Source organism: Pelodiscus sinensis, chromosome 3 (assembly GCF_052426305.1).
Source record: "Pelodiscus sinensis isolate ZL-2025 chromosome 3, ASM5242630v1, whole genome shotgun sequence".
Classification (NCBI taxonomy): domain Eukaryota; kingdom Metazoa; phylum Chordata; order Testudines; family Trionychidae; genus Pelodiscus; species Pelodiscus sinensis.
Window position 1 is genome coordinate 64673394 of NC_143054.1, and position 22470 is coordinate 64695863.

At 41.7% G+C, this 22470-nt stretch overlaps 1 protein-coding gene across 1 annotated transcript in view; it reads right to left on the minus strand.

The window, feature by feature from the left end:
- Positions 1 to 22470, minus strand: part of RARS2 (arginyl-tRNA synthetase 2, mitochondrial) — a 68628-nt gene that overhangs the window by 43092 nt on the left and 3066 nt on the right. The window contains exons 2-6 of the mRNA XM_075923859.2: positions 16878 to 16951; positions 14343 to 14448; positions 6658 to 6741; positions 2818 to 2915; positions 695 to 750 (exon numbers count right to left, since the gene is read on the minus strand). Coding sequence (XP_075779974.2) covers positions 695 to 750; positions 2818 to 2915; positions 6658 to 6741; positions 14343 to 14448; positions 16878 to 16951 — 418 coding nt within the window. The remainder of the gene's footprint in view (positions 1 to 694; positions 751 to 2817; positions 2916 to 6657; positions 6742 to 14342; positions 14449 to 16877; positions 16952 to 22470) is intronic.

The following is a 22470-nucleotide window of genomic DNA, read 5'->3' on the forward strand; positions in this document are numbered from 1 at the left end:
CAGGGGGTGAGAGAGTTTGTGCGCTCCCTTGCCCCCTGCTGTGATGATTGGCCTGGGGACTGGGAAGTGTGCAAAATCCCCCTCCCTCCCACTCCCCACTAGAGGCGCATGGTGTGTAGAGGAAACCGTCAGCTGTTTTGAACAGCTGGTGACTTCGTCTAGCCTCTGGTGGGGGTGAGGGGGAAGACTCCTTATGTTGTCCTGCCCCCAAGCTAATCAGGGCTGGGGGGCAGGGAAGTGCACAAAATCTTTCCCCCTGCCTCCCCTTGCCCAGGCGAACCATGGGCCAGATCAAATGGCTTGGTGGGCCATATCATGCCCACCCCTAGTCTAAAACAACTGGACAAACTGGAAATGAAAATTAGCCATAAAAGGACTCAAAACATATCAACAAAGCCTTCTATCAGTGTCTTTCTAGAATTCCATTTTAAATCTCTAATTTAGGATTTCCTCATTTAATGCTCATAGTACTTAAACTAAGTAATGTACTCAATAAACCTGTCATTGACAGATGGTGAGTTTTTGTTGTTTACGCTCTTTCTTCACTGTTTAATTAGTAGGAGGTTCTTATTAAACATAAGCTTGGCCTGACATGAGCTCTCCACTACAGAAATGAAATTCAGTAGGATTTCCTATTGAACTCCTTAGAGGAGGTACAAAAGACTTTCTAGGACAGAATTAAATGTGTACTTACCTATTATTGTGGAACGTAAGTGTCCTACATGAAACTTTTTGGCAATATTGGGTGAACTGCAATAAATACCCACAGTTAACATTAGTTCACTGTACAAAACAGAACTGCCAAACCATTTGTCTCCCCTAACAAATATCCAAACAGTTGCTACACTCTTTCCAAGTCCTGAAAAGTGCTGAAGAAACACACAGTAACCATCCTGTACAATAAAAATCCCAGGTTAGTCTAATTATGAGCTGAGATCCAGGTCCCAATTTTGTTTCAGAAGGCAAAGCATCCAAAACAATGCCTTCCAAATTACAGTACAAATAACTTCTCAGACAGAATCCTAACTAGATAAAGTATTTGCACCTGATATCTATAAAAATTACGTTAAGTATGGATTTTTCCAAACAGACCTTTACTTTTATAAGATACCTCCTTTCCTAGGAGTAAATTAGGGAAGTTTAATCAAGTAGTTGATGGAAATTCCATTCACTACTCGATTAGCCTATTAAATGCAATTTGTTGATAAGGACGGAAACTTCAGAGCCACAGAGGGATTATTAGCTCATGGCCCCCGGAGCTAACCCAACTGTGGCCCTGCCTTTTAAATATAGTAAGAGCCACCTGGCTCTTGCTCCATTTAAAAGACATAGGTGCAGCAGGGGACCAGGCGTGAGCTGGGAATCAGCTGTCCTGGCTTGTGCCTGGTCCCAGACACTTTTAAATGCTTTTTAAATAGAGTAAGAGCCAGGTGGCAGAGGCACACATCTGGAACTGGGTGTAAGCTGGGACAGCTGATTCCCAGCTCGCACCCGGTCCTCTGCTGCGCTTCTGCCTCCCCTGGCCCTCCACAGACAGTGCTGGGGAGGAACTAGTTTTAAGATGGCTCCCTCCAGCACCAGCTCCTGCTTCCCCTTTGCTCCCTCTAACAGAGAGGCAGCAAGTGGGGGGAAGCAACTAGTCGAGTAGAGACTCAACTAGTCACTTGCAGCGGAGTCACATTGACTCTAAGAATGTAAGGCTGTCATACAAATCCCTACTCAGTACGTATGCCCTTCAGGACACACTCGCTTTCAAGCACCAACCCCAAATAACTGCAATCAAGTATTACTATCTGCAGGGATTCAATTCAACAGAACCCCACCAGAACAGAGCAGAAATCTGGTAAATGTTTTCATGCCTGTGCCACATCCCATCTTCCTCCCCCCAGTGAAAACAAGCCAAAGTGGTTTCATTTACTTCTGAAAATCAGAATAATTTAGTAAGGAACCTCTGGGCATTTCAAGTTTGCTTCTCCTGATTTGCTAGTTCTCTTGTGCTCCCTCTGCTGGCAGGTTGACCATGTCACAGCACAGCAAAGACTAAGGTAAATGGGCCTTTTTATAATTTTGAGCTGATTATCAGAGACAGAAATCCATTTTTGTAGACACAAAATTGTGCTCACAATTATTTGTGCCAGGGTCTGAACATCCAGCACAAAATTTAAAAAAGCCAACTACTTATTTCTGACCTGACAGTGTCTTTGCTGTTCAGTTGCCAACCTAACCAGCTGGCAGACGATGCACAAATGAATAATAATGAAAAATAAACCAGAGTACAGTGCAGATATCCTGAAATAAAGTGTCTTAACCACATATCTATTTCTTCAAGAACAAATTAACTGGTGACACAATTTTGCACAAATGGTTTTGTGTCCAGAGTCAAATGCTTATTGCTCCTGAAAATCTCAAATGTAAGCATCAAATGATGTAAACTGCAGGTTCAAATAACTGTGCATGCAAAACATCACCCATAATAATTGAAGGTCAGTTAAAACCTAAATATTGGAGACTCAAGGCTGAAAATTCAGTTCTTGCTAGTTTCTTTATAACAGAATTAATTAAAACACAAAAGACTACCATTCTCCATGAGGGACAAATGAAAGCTTGAACCATCACACTAAATAGTGAAGAGGTACTTAGCAGTTCTAAGGAATAAAAAGCCTCCAAAATGATATATGTTATATCTGGAAATAAGTTACTCATGTACTAATGTAGCTGAATACCATACATGTGACAATGCAGCAATATCACCTTGGTTATCAAAGAACATAAGGCATTTTATTAGTTCTTGTAAAAGGACTTGACCCATGTACTCACCTAAACTCAATCACTATCTTTTTTCTGGTCAGAGTAGAGAAAACCTCACTTTTTATTCCATATTCTGAGCCATCTTTAAATACCTGCTGCAACACAGTCTAAAAAGCAAGAAAAAATGGCTAGAAAATGTTCTTCATGAACAGAAAAAAGCAAACAGGAAAGATTTTTAATGTTTTACTAATTGTCTGAGAGCTTAATCCTGCAGCACTTATACATGTAGGCAATTTCACTGTGGGTTATATGCATAGTTGATTATGCAAAGCAAGGCCCCGGCCCACACTCAACAAAAGGGTATTTTGGAATACAGGCAGTCCCCGGGTTACATGGATCCGACTTACATCGGATCCCTACTTACAAATGGGGGGAGGCAACCCCACACTAGCTGCTTCCCCCCAGCAGACCAGGGAGACGCGAAGCTAGCGTTCCCCCCCCCCCCCCCAGCAGACCAGGGAGACGCGGAGCGGCTTTTCTCAGCAGACACCTCAGCTTGAGAATAAAGGACTGAGGGAAGTGAGGTGTGGGAGAATAAAACTGAGCTCTGGAGAAATGTTTGGCTAGAGTTTCCCCTACAATATGTACCAGTTCCGACTTACATACAAATTCAACTTAAGAACAAACTTACAGTCCCTATCTTGTACGTAACCCGGGGACTGCCTGTATATGTCTGTAACACACCAATTTTTGAAAGCTGCATCCCATCAATTTCAAAATTTCAGGGAATGTTCTAGGTACCAATAGGCAAAATCCCACAGACTTTGGTGAAAAAAAAATCAGAAAAGCAGAAAAAACTAATTTCCAATAATATTACCATTTGTCATACAGGTTAGCGGGCTAAAGAAGAAACTTCAGATGTAGGGTTAGGTTAGAATTAGTGGACCACTCACCCCACAACATTTTTGCCCTTGGAATTATAAAGGCTGGCTAAAATATACTGAAAAACATTAAAAATTGAAGTTTTCATTTAATTTTACTATAGGAGGCCCCTGAGATGCGACCGCCTGAGTTCTGACCCCCCGCACTTACATTTTTGTAAATGTGGAAGGGGCCAGAAACCCCCGATTTACATTCTCAGCCCGCATTTATGATGGCGTATGGCACCTACCATAAATGCAGGTTTGAGTTACAACCCCCTCGACTTATGACGCTTCCTCTGGAACCAACTGTGTCGCAAGTCGGGGGCTTCCTGTATATATTTTAGGAAGGTGGGTGTATCTCTGTCTGTCAGTCTGTGAGTCTGTCTGTTCAAGAACTCCTCCTAAACGGTAAGAGCTAGGACTATCAAATTTATCATAACTTGAAGCAAGGTAAGAGTTTGGTGGTGCCAAGGTAACAGGATGTGTCTAGAATTTGATTGTTTCTCATAAAATGGAAGGGGTCTGATAGGAGAAAGTAATATTGCAGAATGACCACACGGGGCCAGAGAGGGGGACCAAGACAGTTGAGGACAGAGGTGGAAGAAGGGACAGTTATATACTATGTATTTCAGAGTGTGAGACTGTTTGACATTGTGTCTATTCTCCAGCTGGGCAAGAGCTGCAGTGGCCCTGGACAGGTGCTTCTCACCTGGCTCCCAGCTGCTGCACTGAGAGAAAGCTGGGGTTGTCTTCTCTACCTGGAGTAGCCTGCATACTGAAACCTTCACCCCAGACCCACTCCCAAAACAAATGATTTAAATGAAGAAAAACAAAACTTATTTGAGTTAAGGACCCAAGCAATGCTGGGTAAATCTTCTAGTGCAATATATAAAAAAGGAATACTGTACTGATTGTATTATTGGGATTCTATTAATACAATAAACATCTGTTTTTGTATATACTTGTCTGTGATAGAAATTTCTGTGTTCCACAAAATGTAGCATGTTGGGCTAAAGAGGGAGGGAGGGCTTAGTGAAGAGTATATGGTGCCTTACCCATATGAAATGACATATCCATGAAGAACAAAGAGTTTCACAAAGAATACAAGGATTCTACAGAAAGGCTTAAAGGCCACTAGTGCAGAAATGCAGAAACAGAATTGATCTTCAGAATTTTTATATTCTCTTATTATGGCACCTACAGTATCTGGGTCAATTCCATTAGATAAGCAAAATTATAATACGTCAGTGGTATTTTATTTAAAGAGATATGGGTCTGTCTTTTTTTTCCCCCATGTTCTCCTCTGTCTCTTCAGCAAACTTGTCTCTCCCTCATAACCTTGTCTCTCCCTTATAATCATGCCCCAATCCTGTGCCGAGTCTGGAAAAACTCACCATGAAGTCAGTCTGCCAGTGCACATTGTGTTTGAATAAGAAGTGCTGAACAGTGCCCAAGGAGAAGAAACTTGTGACTTAATTGACAATTTGGCCAAATTGTGCACATAAATCAACTCTAAAACAAGAGCCAATAAAAACATGATAGACCAGTCACACTAAATTCTCATATTACTAAGGTGGATAATAAACTACCAGTTTAAAATTAAATGATAATTTTATAGCTTTTTAACTATGTTAATGTTTTTGTAGGATAAGATAAGAAATACAAAAAGGTCCAATTATTAGCTATTAGTGCTATGTGCACACCTAAGAAGCAGACAGTATCCTTAATTTTTGTTACATGTAAATTGATGACCATAATATAAAAGTCTTTACAGGAAAAGATAACTTCTTGGGCCTCACCAATATAGATCAGAATTTTCATGTCCCCAGGAAACAGACAGGCAGTCTTCCAAGACAATCTGTCAAATCCACTGCTTAATCTCTGGTTTAGACTTCCAGAACTATATGGTACACCTAGCTCAACAAGCTGAATAACCAACCTACAAAAGGACTTTTGGGTCTACCTGTACCAATCATTCACTTATCTTCCTAAGGATTTTGAAACAAGGGCCCAGAAATCAAGGCCTATTTTGGGATAATACTAGCCATGATGAAGGTGAATGACCAACTTTCCTCTAGCAAATTCTTGGTTTAACATTTAAAACTGTCTATTTCAATCAGCCACCAGACTTTAAAGAAGAGACAATCCTGTTTTGTAATAAACCATCATATGGTAAAATCTAAAGAGCAAAGATCATTATTCTAGATCACAAGAAACAAAGATTAAATTTTTGATTTGCACATTTTGGGACCAGAACCTAAATCATAGGCCAAATTTGGCCTTTAAAATGAAGAGAAGAAAAGTCAGAATTATCATACAGTGTCAGAGAAATTGCTTCCTTATATTGTTAAAGGAGAGATCCTTATGAACCCAGTTCCAAATTCTCAGCATGCATAACAAAAGGCAGCTGTTTAGTTAATCCCTGGAGAGGAGTATATGGGTTACAAACAAAAAAACAGGCTACGTCTACATTGTCATGATCTTGCGCAAGAACTCTTTTGCGGAAGAGTTCTTGTGCAAAAACTCTTCCAGAAGAGAGCATCTACACTGGCATGTGCTTTTGCGCAAGAGATGTGCCTTTGCGCAAGATCATCCTTGCCAGTGTAGACGCTCTCTTGCGCAAGAAAGCTCTGATGGCCATTTTAACATAGGGCTTTCTTGTGCAAGAAATTCATGTTGCCTGTCTACACTGACCTCTTGCGCAAGAACAGTTGTGCAAGAGTGCTTCTTATTGAGCAGGAGCATCATAGTTCTTGCACAAGAAGCACTGATTTCATACATTAGAACATCAGTGTCCTTGCACAAGAACTCGCAGCCAGTGTAGACAGGCAGCAAGCTTTTGCGCAAGATCGTGCCAACGTAGACACAGCCAGAAAGTGTAGAACTTTACATTCAAAACAAACATTATAGTAGATGTTTTTCATTTCTATGTAAAGGGGCTAATTTGTCCTTACTGTTAATATTTTGAATGCATTAATACACTTACCTTTGCTAATAATTCCCTATTTACTGTAAAATTCACTGTTCCTGGACCAGTGCTGATTTCGCTCACTACCGAATCACATTTTAGCTAAAAAATAACAAAAACAAAACACACACACACAGAAACAGGTGAATAAATCATTTTTTTCATTAAACAGGTAATATTGATATTGGATAGAATCTTTTATGGTGAAAGGGACTCACACAGGGGCATCTAATTCACCCCTTTCCCCCCCATAGAAAGATAGTTAAGTTACATTTATTATTTCAAAGCCATCTCCCACAGATTAATATCTAGTTGAGCTTCAGCTATTGTACTTTCTCTTCTTTTGATCTAATCCATTTCTATCATTTAAACGGAAAGAAAGAGTTGATTTTCATATTGACAGAGATATGTATTGAGAAGCATGTGACAGCTTGCATGACACATGGCAGTGTTTATAATGTCAATCATCAATATCTTAAAAAACGGGACCCTAACGTTAGGCACCAAAATCCTTATATAGGTTCCTAAATAAGAGACCTGATTTTACAAATCCTCAGTATGATGGGGCATTCCATATTCTTTATAGGAGCATGCTTGTAAATATAAATATGGCATAACTAGGATATGCTTTATGCAAGATAGTTCATGTGAGATATCACTGGAAAGGTTATCTACTACTACATATGATTATCCCATTTGCATGCAGCTTTCATTTTTGTAGATCAAAGTGGAAATAATCAGGAAGGCAAAAGTGCAACTGGAATTTCAGCTACCAAGGGATGTGATGGAATACAAGAAGGGTTTTTGCAGGTATGTTAGCAACACGACAGTGATCAGAGAAAGTGTGGGATCCTTACTGAATGGGGAACGCAACCTAGTAACAGATGTGGAAAAAGCTGAAGTACTCAGTGTTTGTGTTGCCTTGGTCTTCATAAACAAGGTCAGCTCCCAGACTGCTGCACTGGGCAGCACAGTATGGGGAGGATGTGAGCAGCCCTCTGTAGTGAAGGAACAGCTTAAGGACTATTTTAAAATGCTAGACATGTAAAAGTGCATGGGACTGGACCTAACGCATTTGAGGGTATGGAGAATCCAGGGTAAAGCAGCCTTATCTGAAGGGGTATTTCAAAGAGGATGGAGCTAAGGTATTCTCAGTGGTGACACAACAAGAAGCAATGGTCCTAAGTTGCAATGGGGAAGGTCTAAGCTGATTATTAGGAAAAACTATTACACTACAGGTTGAGCGACGAGGAGTCCTGTGGCACCTTATAGACTAACTGAAGTGTAGGAGCATAAGCTTTCGTGGGCAAAGACCCACTTCGTCAGATGCGTGCAGATTTCTTTGCCCACGAAAGCTTATGCTCCTACACTTCAGTTAGTCTAGAAGGTGCCACAGGACTCCTCGTCGCTTTTGCAGATTCAGACTACACGGCTACCCCTCTGATACTTGACTACAGGTTGAAACTCTCTTAACTGGGACTCTCTGGTCCAGCAACATCTGTGGTCTGGCAGGGCCACAGATGTTCCAGGAATAGAGTCCCAGTGGAGGGCTAGTGCCATAGCAGCAGAAGCCCCACATGCGGCTGCAGGATCCCCACGTGTGGCAGCGGGGCTTCTTGTCATGGCTGTGGGAGCACTAAGTGCAGCAGCGGGAGCCCGGCACAGAGGCTTTGGGGCTGCTCAGAGCAGCAGAGGAAGCCCAACTCTGCTGCAGGAACCCAGTGCACAAAGGCAGCAGGGCTGCAGGGCTCTGCAACAGGTGTCCAGCATGCACATAGGTGGCTGGGCTTTCCGGCACAACAGCAGATGCTGGGTGCTATAGCAGGACCCTGGTGTGCAGCAGTGGCGGGGCTGTCTGGTAGAGCAGAGGGGGTTGACAGGGCAGCAGGACCAGTGAGGGGGGGAGCCAGTTGGGAGGGCAGTGGTCGAACCAGGACTGGAGAGGGCTGGTGGACTGGGGCCAGAAGTGACCACACCCTAGTCCGACAAAATCCCTCATCCAGGACGGATCAGGTCCTGTGGGTGCTTGGAAGGAGGAAGGGGGGCGGGGTCCAACCTATAGAAGGAGGATGAAGCACTGCAATGGGTTACCTAGGGAGGTGATAGAATCTCCATCCATATAAGTTTTTAAAGTCAGGCTTGACAAAGCTCTGGCTGGAATGAATGTGTTGGGGTTGATTCTGCTTTGAGCAGGAGATTGAACTAGATGGCCTACTGAGCTCTCTTCCAACCCTAATCTTCTATGATTTATATATGAAAGGTTTTCCAGGCCTCTGATTGTTGACATTGCTATTCTCTTAATCCCTCTAGTTCTGCAACATCCTTTTTGAAATGGGGAGAGAGTAATATTGCAAATGAGACTTTACCACTGATTTATATAAAGCCATCATAATACTTTGCATTGATCGCTATCACATTTCTTATTCATCCTAACATTGTTAGTTTTGATTATAACTGAACATTAAGCAAGGGCCTTTATTGAGCTATCTACAGTGACACCAACATCTCTCTCTTGAGTTTGTATATTTAATTCAGAACCCGATAGATCACTGAATAGTTTAAAATTTTTGCTCTAATGTGCATTATTTTTCATTTATCAACACTGAACTTCATTTGCCATTGTGTTACCCATTCACCTAGCTTGTTTAGGTTTTTCTGAAGTTCTTCACAGCCCTCTCTGGTCCTGACTAACCTAAAGAACTGAAAGAGACAAGGTAAGTGAGGTAATATCTTTTACTAGACCAACTTCTGTTAGTGAAAGAGACAAGCTTTTGAGCTCCACAGAGCTCTTCCTCCGATTTTTTAAATAACTTCAGCTTTTCTAACTAACTGTGACATTTGCAAATTTTACTAGCTCACTACTAAACCCACTTTCCAGATCATTATGGAACTTTGAAGCATGGTACCTGCTGTTAATCTTTTGCCATGACGAGAATAGACAATTTTATCCTGCTCTTTCCTTTCCATCTTCTAGTTTTTGATCCATGACAGTATTTTGCCACTTTCACCGTGATTACTTAATTTCTTTAGTAGCCCTCTGTAGGACATTGTCAAAGGCCTTTTGGAAGTCTAAATAAATTATGTCAACCTGTTCTTTATCAACTACATTGTTGAGATATTCAAAGACTTTTAAGAGTTTAACTGAAATATTATTTTCCTTTACAGGAGCAGTGTTGGATAGACCCTATCACATTATGATCTGCCAGGGATATTGTTATTCTCTTTGCAGTAAAAATTTCAACCAATTTGCCAGGAACAGATAAAAGGCATAATGGTCTGTAAATTCCCTGCATCACATCAACATCATCTTAAAATATAGGTAAAGGCAGTCCCCGAGTTACACGGATCCGACTTATGTCGGATCCGCAGTTACGAACGGGGCCCGTCTCCCTGGTCTCCAGCAGACCAGGGAGAGGAAGCAAAGCGGAGGAGCACACGGGCAGCGGACAGCCCAGACGCGTCTGAGCTGTCCGCTACCCGCGTGCTCCGCGGCTTTGCTCTGCTTTGCTCCCCGTCCCCCTGGTCTGCAGACCAGGGGGACGGGGAGCAAAGCCGCGGAACACGCGGGCAGCGGACAGCCCAGACGCGTGCTCCGCGGCTTTGCTCTGCTTCGCTCCCCGTCTCCCGCGTCCGGGCTGTCCGCTGCCCACGTGTTCTGTCGCTTTGCTCCCCGTCCCCCTGGTCTGCAGACCAGGGAGACGGGGAGCAAAGCAGAGCAAAGCCGCGGAGCCCGAGGGCAGCAGGACAGCCACGGCGCATCTGGGCTGTCCCGCTGCCCCCGTGCTCCGCGGCTTTGCTCCGGACGCCTGTGGTACAGCAGCTGGGGCGCTGCCGGTTGGTCCCGTAGCGCCGCTCTGGGCGCTACTGGACCAACCCGGCAGCACCCCAGCTGCTCTGCCCCAGGCGTCCTGATTCAGCCACTGCTGGTCAGTTTCAGCAGCGGCTGAATCAGGACGCCTGGGGCAGAGCAGCTTGGGTGCTGCTGGGTTGGTCCAGTAGCGCCGAGGAGCGGCGGCGCTACTGGACCAACCCAGCAGCACCCCAGCTGCTCTGCCCCAGGCGTCCCCAAGTCAGCCGCTGCTGAAACTGACCAGCGGCTGACTACAGGAAGCTCCTGCCCCGGGCTTCCTGGAATCATCCGCTGATCAGTTTCAGCAGCAGCTGACTTGGGGATGCCTTGGGTTCTTAAGTTGAATCTGTATGTAAGTCAGAACTGGCGTCCAGATTCAGCCGCTGTTGAAACTGATCAGTTTCAGCAGCGGCTGAATCTGGACGCCAGTTCCGACTTACATACAGATTCAACTTAAGAACAAACCTACAGTCCCTATCTTGTATATAACCTGGGGACTGCCTGTACAGCATTTGCTACTCTCTAATAATCCGGAATAGTAGCTGTTTTAAAATGAGAAAATACCTATTTTTGTTAACAACTCAGCTGCATCACATTTATGCTCTTTCAGAAATCATGTAGACTTAGTCATTGCTCTTTCAGAAATCAAGAAGGTGCCATTTAGGTCTAGTGATTGCATTTTAAGAAATCAAAATGCTCCAACAGCTATTTTTCTGTTACCTCAATCTTAGAGAGCACTTCATCTTTATTACCAGAAAAGGGCTGTGGTTAGGATCTCCTCAACATCTCAGCACCTTTGGCTATTTGTGCTTTGAAATTAATTTTGGCCCTGATAATTTCTTACTATATGCATGCTTAATTCATGTGTCTGTTTAATGGCCTCACTAGGATCAGACTTCCAAATTTGAAGGCTTTCTGTATGGTTCAGACTCTCAAACCTTTATCAGTTAGTCAGTTTGGTTGATTCCTTGACATGCAGGTTCTGTTTTTGCTCGGCACCATGCATGCCTTCTGAGATGCTACTTTTAAGGTATCTACCATGCCATCTCTACGAATTTTACTTCCTTTACTTTTTATAGGGCCTTTTTGCCAAGCTTCCTCAACTAACTGAAATCTCCTTTTCATTAGGTCATTTGTGCGGGGCTTTACCTTACCCTTGGATGCTGAATCTTACTTATATTGTGATCTCTCTTACTTAATAGCCCAGCTACTTTTACTTCTTAAATTAGCTCTTGGATGTTACTTAAAACTAAATCGAGAATAATCTCTTGTTGCTCTAGATCTAGCTGTTCCAATAAGTGTTTCAAAGAGTCAAGATATTGTTTCTTTGAACTTTATCTTGCTGTGTCATTGGACCAGTTAATATGGGGGCAGCTGAAGCCTCGCCCATTCTCATTTTGTTAGCTTTTACTGCCCCTTTGGTGCATCTCAACTTTGTGTCCTCAATTTCTTATTCTTGATCTGGAGATTAGTAGGACTGTCCTACTAATATATTTATATTTTTACAGTTTAGGAATTATATCCATAGAAATTCAACTGTGTGGACCTCTCAGCATTTTTATCTCACTATAATCTATTCAATCCTTGAGATACAGCTTTATTCTCTAACTTCTTTGGCCTAGTTGGTCCATCCTGTATAGTTTTTGATTGATTACACATTTACTAAAATATACACATTTTAACTAGGGATGTTAAAATGTGTGTATTTTAGTAAATGTATAATCAATGAAATTTTCAGCAGTTACACATTTACATGGGGGTGGGAGGGACAGCTCCTGTGGGAGCTAGTATGTGTGGGGAACTGGCTTAAAAGCTGGCTCCCCAAGTGTACTGGCGCCCACCTGCCACTCCCGCTCTTGGGGAGGCAGGCAGCTCCCTAAGAGCTGGTGCTTTTGGGCAGCCTGCTTTACACTGGCTCCCGTCTGCCACCCTCCCCCTGCCCTGCATTGCTGCCTCTGATACAGAGGCGACAGCAGGGCAGGAGGCAGAGGGGAGATGTCTGTGTGTAACCGTGAAGGTTAACCAATGAGCCCGGGCTCATCAGTTAACCATTAACACATTTCCACTATTACATCTCAAAACCAGGTATTACAATATCTCTATTGTTTTTTATCATTCCACATAATGCCAATTAAGATCATTGCTGACTGAAACACTGTTTTTTTCACTGATTTTTGCTTCTAAACTTCTTATGTTAGGATACAGACATTTATAGTCTTGACTAGTACCTTTATTATCTACTCCCTTATTCTGACACTCTTCTGATTTTACAGAACATATATCTCTGTATTCTTATCCCATCCCTGTTCTAGTTCAGTTGTCATTTGCATTCTATCCTCCTTACATACACAGATACTGTTGTGTTACTGATCTATTTAACAAATGTCTCAGTCTGACTGCCTTAAAATGATTTTAGCTGGCCAACGGAGGATTCTCCATGTATAGGCGCTATTCCTTGGTAGTGCACAGCAAGGATATTGGTTCCTACACTGACCTTTTGTTGGCCATCAATAAAGGGTGGGCTCCTTTACTCTCAGCTGGTGCCTTGCTTCCGTGGGACCACTGACAGCCAGTGTAAATCAGAACAGGCTCTATGCCTTTGTCTCCTCACCTTCTTCTCTTGGAGTCTCACTTGCCAACCCTTTTGTTTGCTGTTTTTCTTAACCTCTCTCAAGTCCGTTGGAAGTGTAGTGTCAAAGCCAAACACAATATTGTAATAAAGCCTAACCAGTACTCAATCATTACTTCAGCTGTTTTTACAAGTGATGCTTCTCTGTCAGTATAACTCATTCTGAGCATTTACCCATTTTGTGACAAAACTGCATGGACAATGTTTTCAGTCTTGCACAACTAAGGCTATGATTTAATCACAGGTATTTTTAGTAAAAGTCATGGACAGGTCATGAGCAATAAAAAATATGGCTGTAACCTGCCTGTGAATTTTACTATAAATATTCCTGACTAAATCTTAGAACAAAGTGTGTGTGGGGGGGTGTGCTGTTGTGAAAGATTCTAGACAGGGTTCTGCTCTGGTGAGATGCTCCACAGGACCGGTGTGACTGGCTGTGGGGCTGTTCAAGTGGTTGGCTGCTGAGCTGCCCCAGCAGTGGTCAGTGTGGCTATCTCTGAAGCCTCCTTAGCAGCTATCCCTGGAGTCAGCTGCTTGGGCAGCCCTAGGATCATCCACAATGGCTATTGCAGAAGTAATGGAGGTCACAGAAAATCACTGTGACTTCCACAATCTTCATTACAGATACTAATAATGCCATCCTTCTGCAATATTTATGCACATCTTTCTATGCTAGTATATTTGATTATTCCTATTTTTGCATATTAGTTTATATTCATCTTTAGTGAATCTCATTTTTTCATGGTAAAGCCATTTCCCAATGTATTTAGATCACATCCTGTTACAGTATAATCCTATTTGCCAAAGTATTGTGATACTTATCAGTTTTGTATCATCCACAGATTTGACAGTCTCTAAACCATTAAGAAAAATACTGAATAGTATGGATTCAGAATGGCCTCTGTACACACTAAAGTCACCTTCCAATGTCACACTGAACAATTAATAATTAATTGCTCCCAAATTATTTTTAAGTCAAACTGTGACATGATTTTATAGTACGGTTATCTAACCCTGTTTCTCTCATTTCCAATGAAGATGTTATGTGCAATTGAGCCAAATAGCTGCTGTTAGTCTATACTCACTCAACAGGGCACAGATGTCAATGGAATCAGTAGGAGCAGTTTGTGCATAAATACCATTTCTCTAAGGAATTAGCTACATTTCCTTTACCTAATAAGCTTGTTATTGTATCAAATAAAGAAGCTTACTGTGCCAGTGTACCTTCTCTGCTAGCCTCTGAGTTTGAAGCTGAAGATCTGGCTTTGAGCAATCACTAGACTTATTCTCTACCACAGAACCCACAAATAGCTGGAAATCAGCACCTGGCCTGAAGAAAGACATAAAAAATTGAGATGGGGGAAAAAACAGAATTTGCTATTACTAAAATGTATAATTCACTAACTGGTAACAGTCCAGTTTGGCATGGAATAACTCCATTTAGGCATTCAAAGTCTTCATATCAAATAACAAAAAAGCATCAAACAAACATGTTTTTGTTAGTTTTCCAAATCCTTCTAGAAGAACCACAAGAACATATTACACTTTCATATGAGTAATAATGCAACTTTAATAGATGTTTTCCAATAACCACTTGTTAATTTCAGTATTTGATTAAAAGGAATAACATTATTTATTAGGTAGACAAGTGAAAAGCTAAATGATACTGGAGTCAGCTGATGACCACTGTATGTAATCTACAGAAGCATAAAGGGTATGGGGCTTTTCCTGGTCAGTTCAAAGGAGTAAGGACAAAATTGAACATTTATGATGTCTGGCTAAGGAAAAAAATATTCACTAATGCAATCACACAGACTGCACATATATTATTTCCCTACTTGCAGAGCAGTTGGAGAATAGCTGGAATTATTTGATTAGCTTGTTTTGTCAGGCAAACTGTGCAGGTTAAGAAAATGGTAGTAGGCTCCCCCATCCTCAACTGCTGTGCTGCATACTATGTGATCATGGTTTATAGTCCTCTGTTCCAGCAGTGGCTGCATATTGGTGATGCGGTTTTATTTGGGTTCTGATCCTATAAAAAGATGCAGCAAAATACTTAAAAACATGGCTAATTTTAAAGATTTAAATAGCTCCATTGACATCAATGAGATTACCCAATTCTATACCAGCGAGTAGGCATCTGTAGGATGAAGAACACAGTGCAGGGAGAATTCTAGGATCTGTCTAGATTGATAATATTGAACATGTGCCTGGCTATTGAATGGCCCAATCTATAGTGGTGCATGGGTACATTTCCCCCTAATTACTGCATTCACCTTGTATATGAATTAAGAGCATAACATTTTATATTAAGAATTCTTTCACTTGCAATAAAATCCAATTTACTTTTTGCATCTCTCAAACACGAGAATGAAAATCAATCAATATGAATGTCACTTTTATTACTAATCAATTTCACTTTCAGATTTTTAGTGCTATAATATTTGCCTTTCAGGCACTACAGTGGGATATTTATTTCATATGTATTTTTTAATATCAAACTGACTCTGCTGGTTTTGATGTTCCTAAAAGCTTGTTTTAAAAAAATATTAAATGGTGAGCCGTATTTAAGTGTCCCTCTATGATTGGGATAAATATAAATTACTACATATATTCGACATTACTCGGGTCCTTAATTCAATTTATTTTTGGTTTTTGGAAAATAAAATGAAAATGTACATGCGTCATTTAAATCATTGCTCTGGAGTAGAAATGGGGATGAAAGGTTCCGTATGCAGGCTGGCCCAGGGAGAGAGGACTATCCCAGCCCTCTCGCACAGCAGCACCTTGGGGCCTGGTGAGAAGTGCCTCTCTATGGCCACTGCAGCTCCAGCGGGCACAACTAGGGAAGGGGTATATGTCCCTCAGCTGGGGCAAGTCCAGGTTTGTCTGCCCCCCAGCCAGAGTGAGAAATGCAGCAAACTGTACACTTGTCCTTCTCTCCCTGGCAAAGGGAAACAGCCAATAATGTTCCCAGATGAATTGGTGTGAGTGGGAACTTCAGCCCTCTCCGCCTCCTCTAAAGGACACCTAGGGAGTGGGAAGCTCAAGGCTAGAGCAGTCTCAAACGGGGAGGAGGGAGCACCCCCAGCCACCCCTTTCACCTACCTAGTGATGCTGTTTCTTTTCTCTATGGTTTTATAAGAAGCAATCCCATTCGAAGCACATTCCATTTTCCTGGCACAACCAAACTTTTACCTTGCTTTTTAAGTTATGATAAGAGGAAGCTTTATACAAAATTTGGTGGTCCTAGCTCTTAATGTTTAGGAGGATTTCTTGAACAAACAGACCAACTGACCAGACAGGACATATAAACCTTCTCAAATATATAGTAGATAATCTTCATATTAGCCAGTATTGTTTGATTTTTTTTTGTATTAATATTTCCCTAAAACCCTCACTGAGGCCAGGTCTACACTAGACCTGGCAGCTAAGCTTAAGGTACAAAACTCCTGCTATGAAGAATGTGTAGCTAGAGTCGGCATACCTTAAGCCAAGCTAGGAGGTGTCCCCACAGTGGAAGACCAACAGGAACAAATGCTTCCATCAGCTTCCCTTACTACTCACAAAAGCAGGAGTACCAGATGCAAGAGGGGGCACCCTCTGAGTTCAATTTAGAAAGTTTTGACTAGACTCACTAAATCAAACTCCAGAAGATCGATCACAGCAGCATCAATCTTCTGTGAAGACAAGTCCTGAGATTCTACAGTATTAAGCACCATAAAAATAATTTATTAGAATATAAAACAAACACTTTACCGGTTTTTAGAGACAGGGACTGCAGATATTGACTTTATCAAATGTTCTGCTGGCAGGTTCAAAACTCTTGAAAGCTAGATTTAAAACAAAGATTAAAATATAATAAGAAAGGATTTTCAGTAAAGATATTTCTTGTTTAGGAGCTAATGTGAATGACATACATTTTTATAAATTTATTACCATCCAGATTGATGGCAAAATGTGTTAGCTGAAGATATCTTAAGAACAGTTTTTAAAAAACTTGTTAAAAGCACAAACAATGATTAAATATAGAAGGTGCCCTAGAGAAAGCCTAACTAATCAAAACTTGCAGCTTCAAACCCCTTATATTTATGGAAGGAAGACTGTAGAGACTTGTTTATTGGAATGGAAGAGAAACATTTTATTTTAATATACACTATTTAATGCTTGGGAGATAAATGATGATAAACTGTTGTCTCAACTTAAGACATTGTTCATAACAGTAACTGAATAAATGGTACCTTCCATCATTCAGGGTTATATTTAGCCCTAGTGGAAGCAGATGCAATTCTACCAAAGTCAATGGAGCTGCAGTTACTAAGGGTGAACTTGGCCCATGGTGTAAAATACCCTGCAAAAAACATGCCAACCGAGAGTGGCTGAGACAAGTGCAACAGACATAATTTGGGAAGCTATATCATTAGAAAATCAGAATCCTTTTGGTACAAAACAAAAACCCCTAAAAATAAATAATATTCTTGTGACACAAGTTTTTATTTTTGATCATAATAATTTAATTTAAGTCTTAACTAACTTCTCCAATCTTCCTTGCTGTCCTTGTTCCTTACTCTATTGAGTGCTCATTCTGCCTTTTTAGCATTACCTTGTTTGCTCTTCTTACACAAAAACCAGAGCTTTATCTTCTGCTGTTCTGAGTAGACTTCCAATAACTTATCAACTTTACATCTCTTATCAAATCTCACATTAAATCGTTTGCTTAAATTATACTTTTGAAATCTGTTACATTTCTTCTTTATAATTACAGGAGTAAAAAATGTAAATGTAAAATCCCATTTAATTGGTTAACCAGTTAAACATATTGTTTAACTGATTAAGAGGGGGGAGTGCTATAGCGCAACTGCAGCAGCCCCCCTGCCTGCCACTGGGCTAGAGCACCTCCCCTTCCCCCCACAGGCAGTGGTTGCCCCAGCTGGAGCAGCCCCTGTCTGTGGTAGGCAGGGAGATGCTCCAACCCCTACCCATTAATCAGTTGACCATTCACATCCCTAAACTGTCAGCCAACATACTGAATCAGAGATCACAAAAAAAGTCATCAGTCTAATACAGTGGCCTCCAACCTTTTTAACTACAAGATCACTTTTTAAATTTAAGTGCAACGTAAAAGCTACCCTCAAACCCAAATACCCTTGTCCCACTTCCTTCCACCCCTTCTCCGAGGCCTCGCCCTGCTCACTCCATCCCACTTCCTCCCCCATCCTCATTCACTTGCACTAGGCTGTGTAGGGGTTGGAGTGCAGGCTCTAGTCTTGGGCCAAGGGGTTTGGAGTATGGGAGGTGCTCCCAGCTTAGCCCAGGGTGGGGTACTGGGGTCCAGGAGGGGGGTCATGGTGCAAGCTCTAGGAAGGAGTTTGGATGCAGGGGAACTCATGTCTGGGGCAGGAGGAGGTTCAAGACTGGGACAGGGGTTCAGGAAGCAGGCTCTGGGCACTGTTTAACTGAGATGGCTTCCGGGTGATGGAACAGTGGGGTTAAGGCAGGCTTACTCCTGCCCTGGCACTGCACCACTCCTGAAAGCAGCTGGCATGTACAGCAATGGCTCCATGGCACCATGTGCTGCCCCTCATCTACAGGCACTGATAGGGTTGCCAGATGGTTTAACCAAAAATACTGAATAGGGTTGCCAGATGGTTTAACCAAAAATACCCCCCACTTCAACCCCCCAAAAAAACCACTGGGGAAAAAAATTCTGTTGGGAGGAGAGGGGAAAAGGGGGAGACCAAAATTGATGAGCAAAACCCCAAGGGTTATTAAGCAAATAAATAAATAAATAAAATACAACTGTGCTGTAGGGTTGCCAGTTGTCCAGTATTTTCGCCTCGTGGCAGGGGGAAAAACTCAGAAAATACCAGACATTTTAGGTGTTTGGTATTTTCTGAACTTTTTTACTGGACAGGAGGAGAAAATACCGGACACCTGGCAACCCTAGGCACTGAGCCCACAGCTTCTATGGGCCGTGGCTCCCTGTTATTGATCAATAGGAGCTGCAGGAATGGTGTCTGCAGACAAGGACAGTATGTGGAGACCCCCTGCTCCGCCTTTCTCATTGGCTGCAGGTACATGCCAGCCACTTACAGGAGCAGCAATTACTACAGAGAAAATTATTCCAGCCATGACAGGTTACGCATTTTAGAACTCACTACTCAAAAAATTAAAATTTAAGCATAAGAGAGAAATGAAAATTATGAAATACACAGACCTGTCAAAAACCAAAAATTAAACATTTTGCAAGCAGTAAAAGAAGCAACAACAACCCAATTATATGTTGAATGAGAGTGAAGCACTATGTGTGTTTGTGAGAATGATAGATACACACACTGTGAGAGTGACAGAGATTTGCATTGCCAAGGTCCCTCTAGCCCCTTCTCTCTGTGAGATACCCCACGAGGGTATCTCCAAGGCAGAGGGCAGAAGCAGCATGACAGTGGATGGTGGAGCAACTGAAGTGCCAGTACTTGATAGCTTCCTGGCCAAACAGGATCACCTGTCAGAGTCTCCAAGATCTACTGGTAGATCCCGACCTACTAGTTGATGACCACTGGTCATCAAGCTACTTCCTCCTGAAGGATGGGTGGTTGTCTTCCAGTAAATATGAACTGTTGTTATACTATACTATATTATCTTGTATAGTATAGTAGTGGTATAAGACACTGTGTTTATGGTATTATATAAGTATAGTGCTTGAAAAATTAACTCTACACTTACTAGCCTGAAAACTGAATGTGCTTGTCAAAGTGAAAAATGCATGCCACCAATGTCCCTGAGACCACATTCCCTGCAAATGTAAAATGATTAAACAATTTACTTTTAATGCACTATATCTAACTTTAAAACGTCAACTTTTTAAAAATAACTTACAATAGGATTCTCTACATGGGGAATTATTCCAGAATAGCTAAACCTAATCTACTTCCAAAATGGATTAAAATGATTTGGAATAACATACTTTCATTCTGGAATAAGACTGTCCACATGCAGTTACTCAGATATAGTTAATCCACCCCTTTGGCTTATTCTGCTTTAGCTTTCATGTATAGACAAGCATTAACCCCGTTTTGCTTTTGTTTCATGTTTTCCCTTCCTGGCATCACTCCATTTCCCCTCTCTTCTTTTCTATAATATCTTTTTCTGTGTTGTTTACAATAACTTTTCTTTTATTCATTCCCTCTCTATTCTCTCAAGGCCCTATTTTTCCTAATTTATCTAGTCAATCTCTCACACTCCCTCAGACATAGGGCTTAAAAACTACCACATACCTAACAGCCATGGGACTAGACCAGAGGACTTAAGTAAAATGAGGGGCCACACTACTCAGGGAAGATGCCACCACTGTCTGGACTTCTACCATGATGTCATGGATCTTGGACCCTTACTCAGAGGCTACTTTTATTATAGACCTGGATCTGTTACAAAGTCACACGTCAAACGACAGGAGACAACATTAGGATTGCAACTTTGCTTGGATGTCTTCCTGGAACGTTTAATACATAATCTTTAATTAAAAATTAATCTTTAATTGCTGAAGATTCCCAGGGCAATCCTGGAGGTCAGACAACCCTCAACAGCACCCACTCATTCCAGTGGTTAACACTACTTTTTCAAAATTAAATGACTATAAATCATGATCCCAGCAGAAGCTGATCACCACAAACTAATCCGGCTCTAAATAACAATGACCTTCCAACCACAAAGCCACTTTATGTTCTCAATGCAGTTTCTTTCTCAGTGGCCTACTCAGCTACTAAGGAAGAGCTTCTATCTTGAACCTGTCCTTACTGGCTTTCAATGACATATAATTAGTTGGTCAGGAGTTACTTTTGTCCGCAGCAATCCAGGGGTGCATCTACACTGCAGGGCTTAACTCTAAATAAGCTACACAAATTGAGCTATGTCAATTGCTTATCTTATTTCAAAATAGCTTATTTCAAAATAGGGAGCATCTACACAGAACTTATTTCGAAATAGAGCACTCTTTCTCTGACTTCCCTTACTCCTCGTACAATGAGGTTTACAGGAGTTGGAGTAAGAAGTCCTCCAGCTTGACAGTATTTTGACACTATTTTGAAATAACTGCCTGCTGCGTAGATGTAGACTAAGTTTTTTCAGAATAGCGCTAGTTATTTCACCCCAGTTGTCCTTAAGAAAAAGGAGAACTGGTGTTCATGGTTTTCTTCCTAGGTATTTCATTCACGTTTTCAGAATGGATTCTCATACATAATTTGACATATGATCTTGGTGCAGCTAGTATTACTGTTACAGTAACTAAATACCAACTCTTAGGGTTACTAAGGCTAATTCTTACTATAGATAGAAGTATGCACACCACAGTGACAATCTGAGTAGCTACACAGATCTGGGAGCTGCCTGTTGGAATTATTATTGTCAATCCAGGATATCATCACCTTCTCATTATGATAAAAAGCTTTATTAAATTCAAAGGATGAATGGTATTTATCCAAACTAAGGATGTTAAGAACTGATCAATTGTGTAGTCAACACAATTTGTATCAATTACACGATTAGTTGATAAGAGAAGGTGCTCTGTCTCGGATCATTCCAGATCCAGGAACTACCTGTGCCGTGGCTCTGCAGTTTAAATGTAGTAGGAGCCGAGTCCGCAGGCAACAAGGCTGCTACTAAGTTTAAAATGCAGAGCTGAAGCAGGATTGGGTCTGGGACCTGATGCAAACTAGGACTGAGCAGTCCCGGCTCGTGGTGGGTCCCAAACCGCTGAGCCTCTTGTCTCTTCTGCCTCCCATGTCCCCCATCCCTTGTCCTGCTGAGATGGTGCTGGGGCAAACTAACTTTTAAGCAAGCTTCTTCCAGCACCAGCTTCTGCTTCCCCCCATCCCCTTGCTGCCTCATACAGAGAGGCAGCAAGGGGGCAGGGAAAGTCGAGTAGTCAAGTAGTAACTCGACTAGTCACTTACAGCCCTAATCCAAACATGACTTAAGTGCCTAAGCAATAATTACACCTGTACAGCAGCATGCAATTACAAGCATTGATCAGATATTTATAACAGGACTGGGCCTAGGGTGCTCAAACTTATGATGGCTGGTTCTAACTGGACAGCAGGTACTAGTAAGAAAATCTGAAAACTTTACTCATTTATACCTTATTATGGGAATCTACATGACTAAGGTCTTTGCGTCTTGAATTCATTTCTTTACTAAAATCAGTCAGAGCCACCTTGATAATTGGGGCTTTTCTATCTTATCAGTACTTTTCAATGAAGCCACATTCCAAGGCTAGTATTTTCAATTAAGCAAAGCACTTTTCAAGGCTTCCCCACAACTGCTAAGCATCTGTATTTTACACAAACTGTGAAGCATA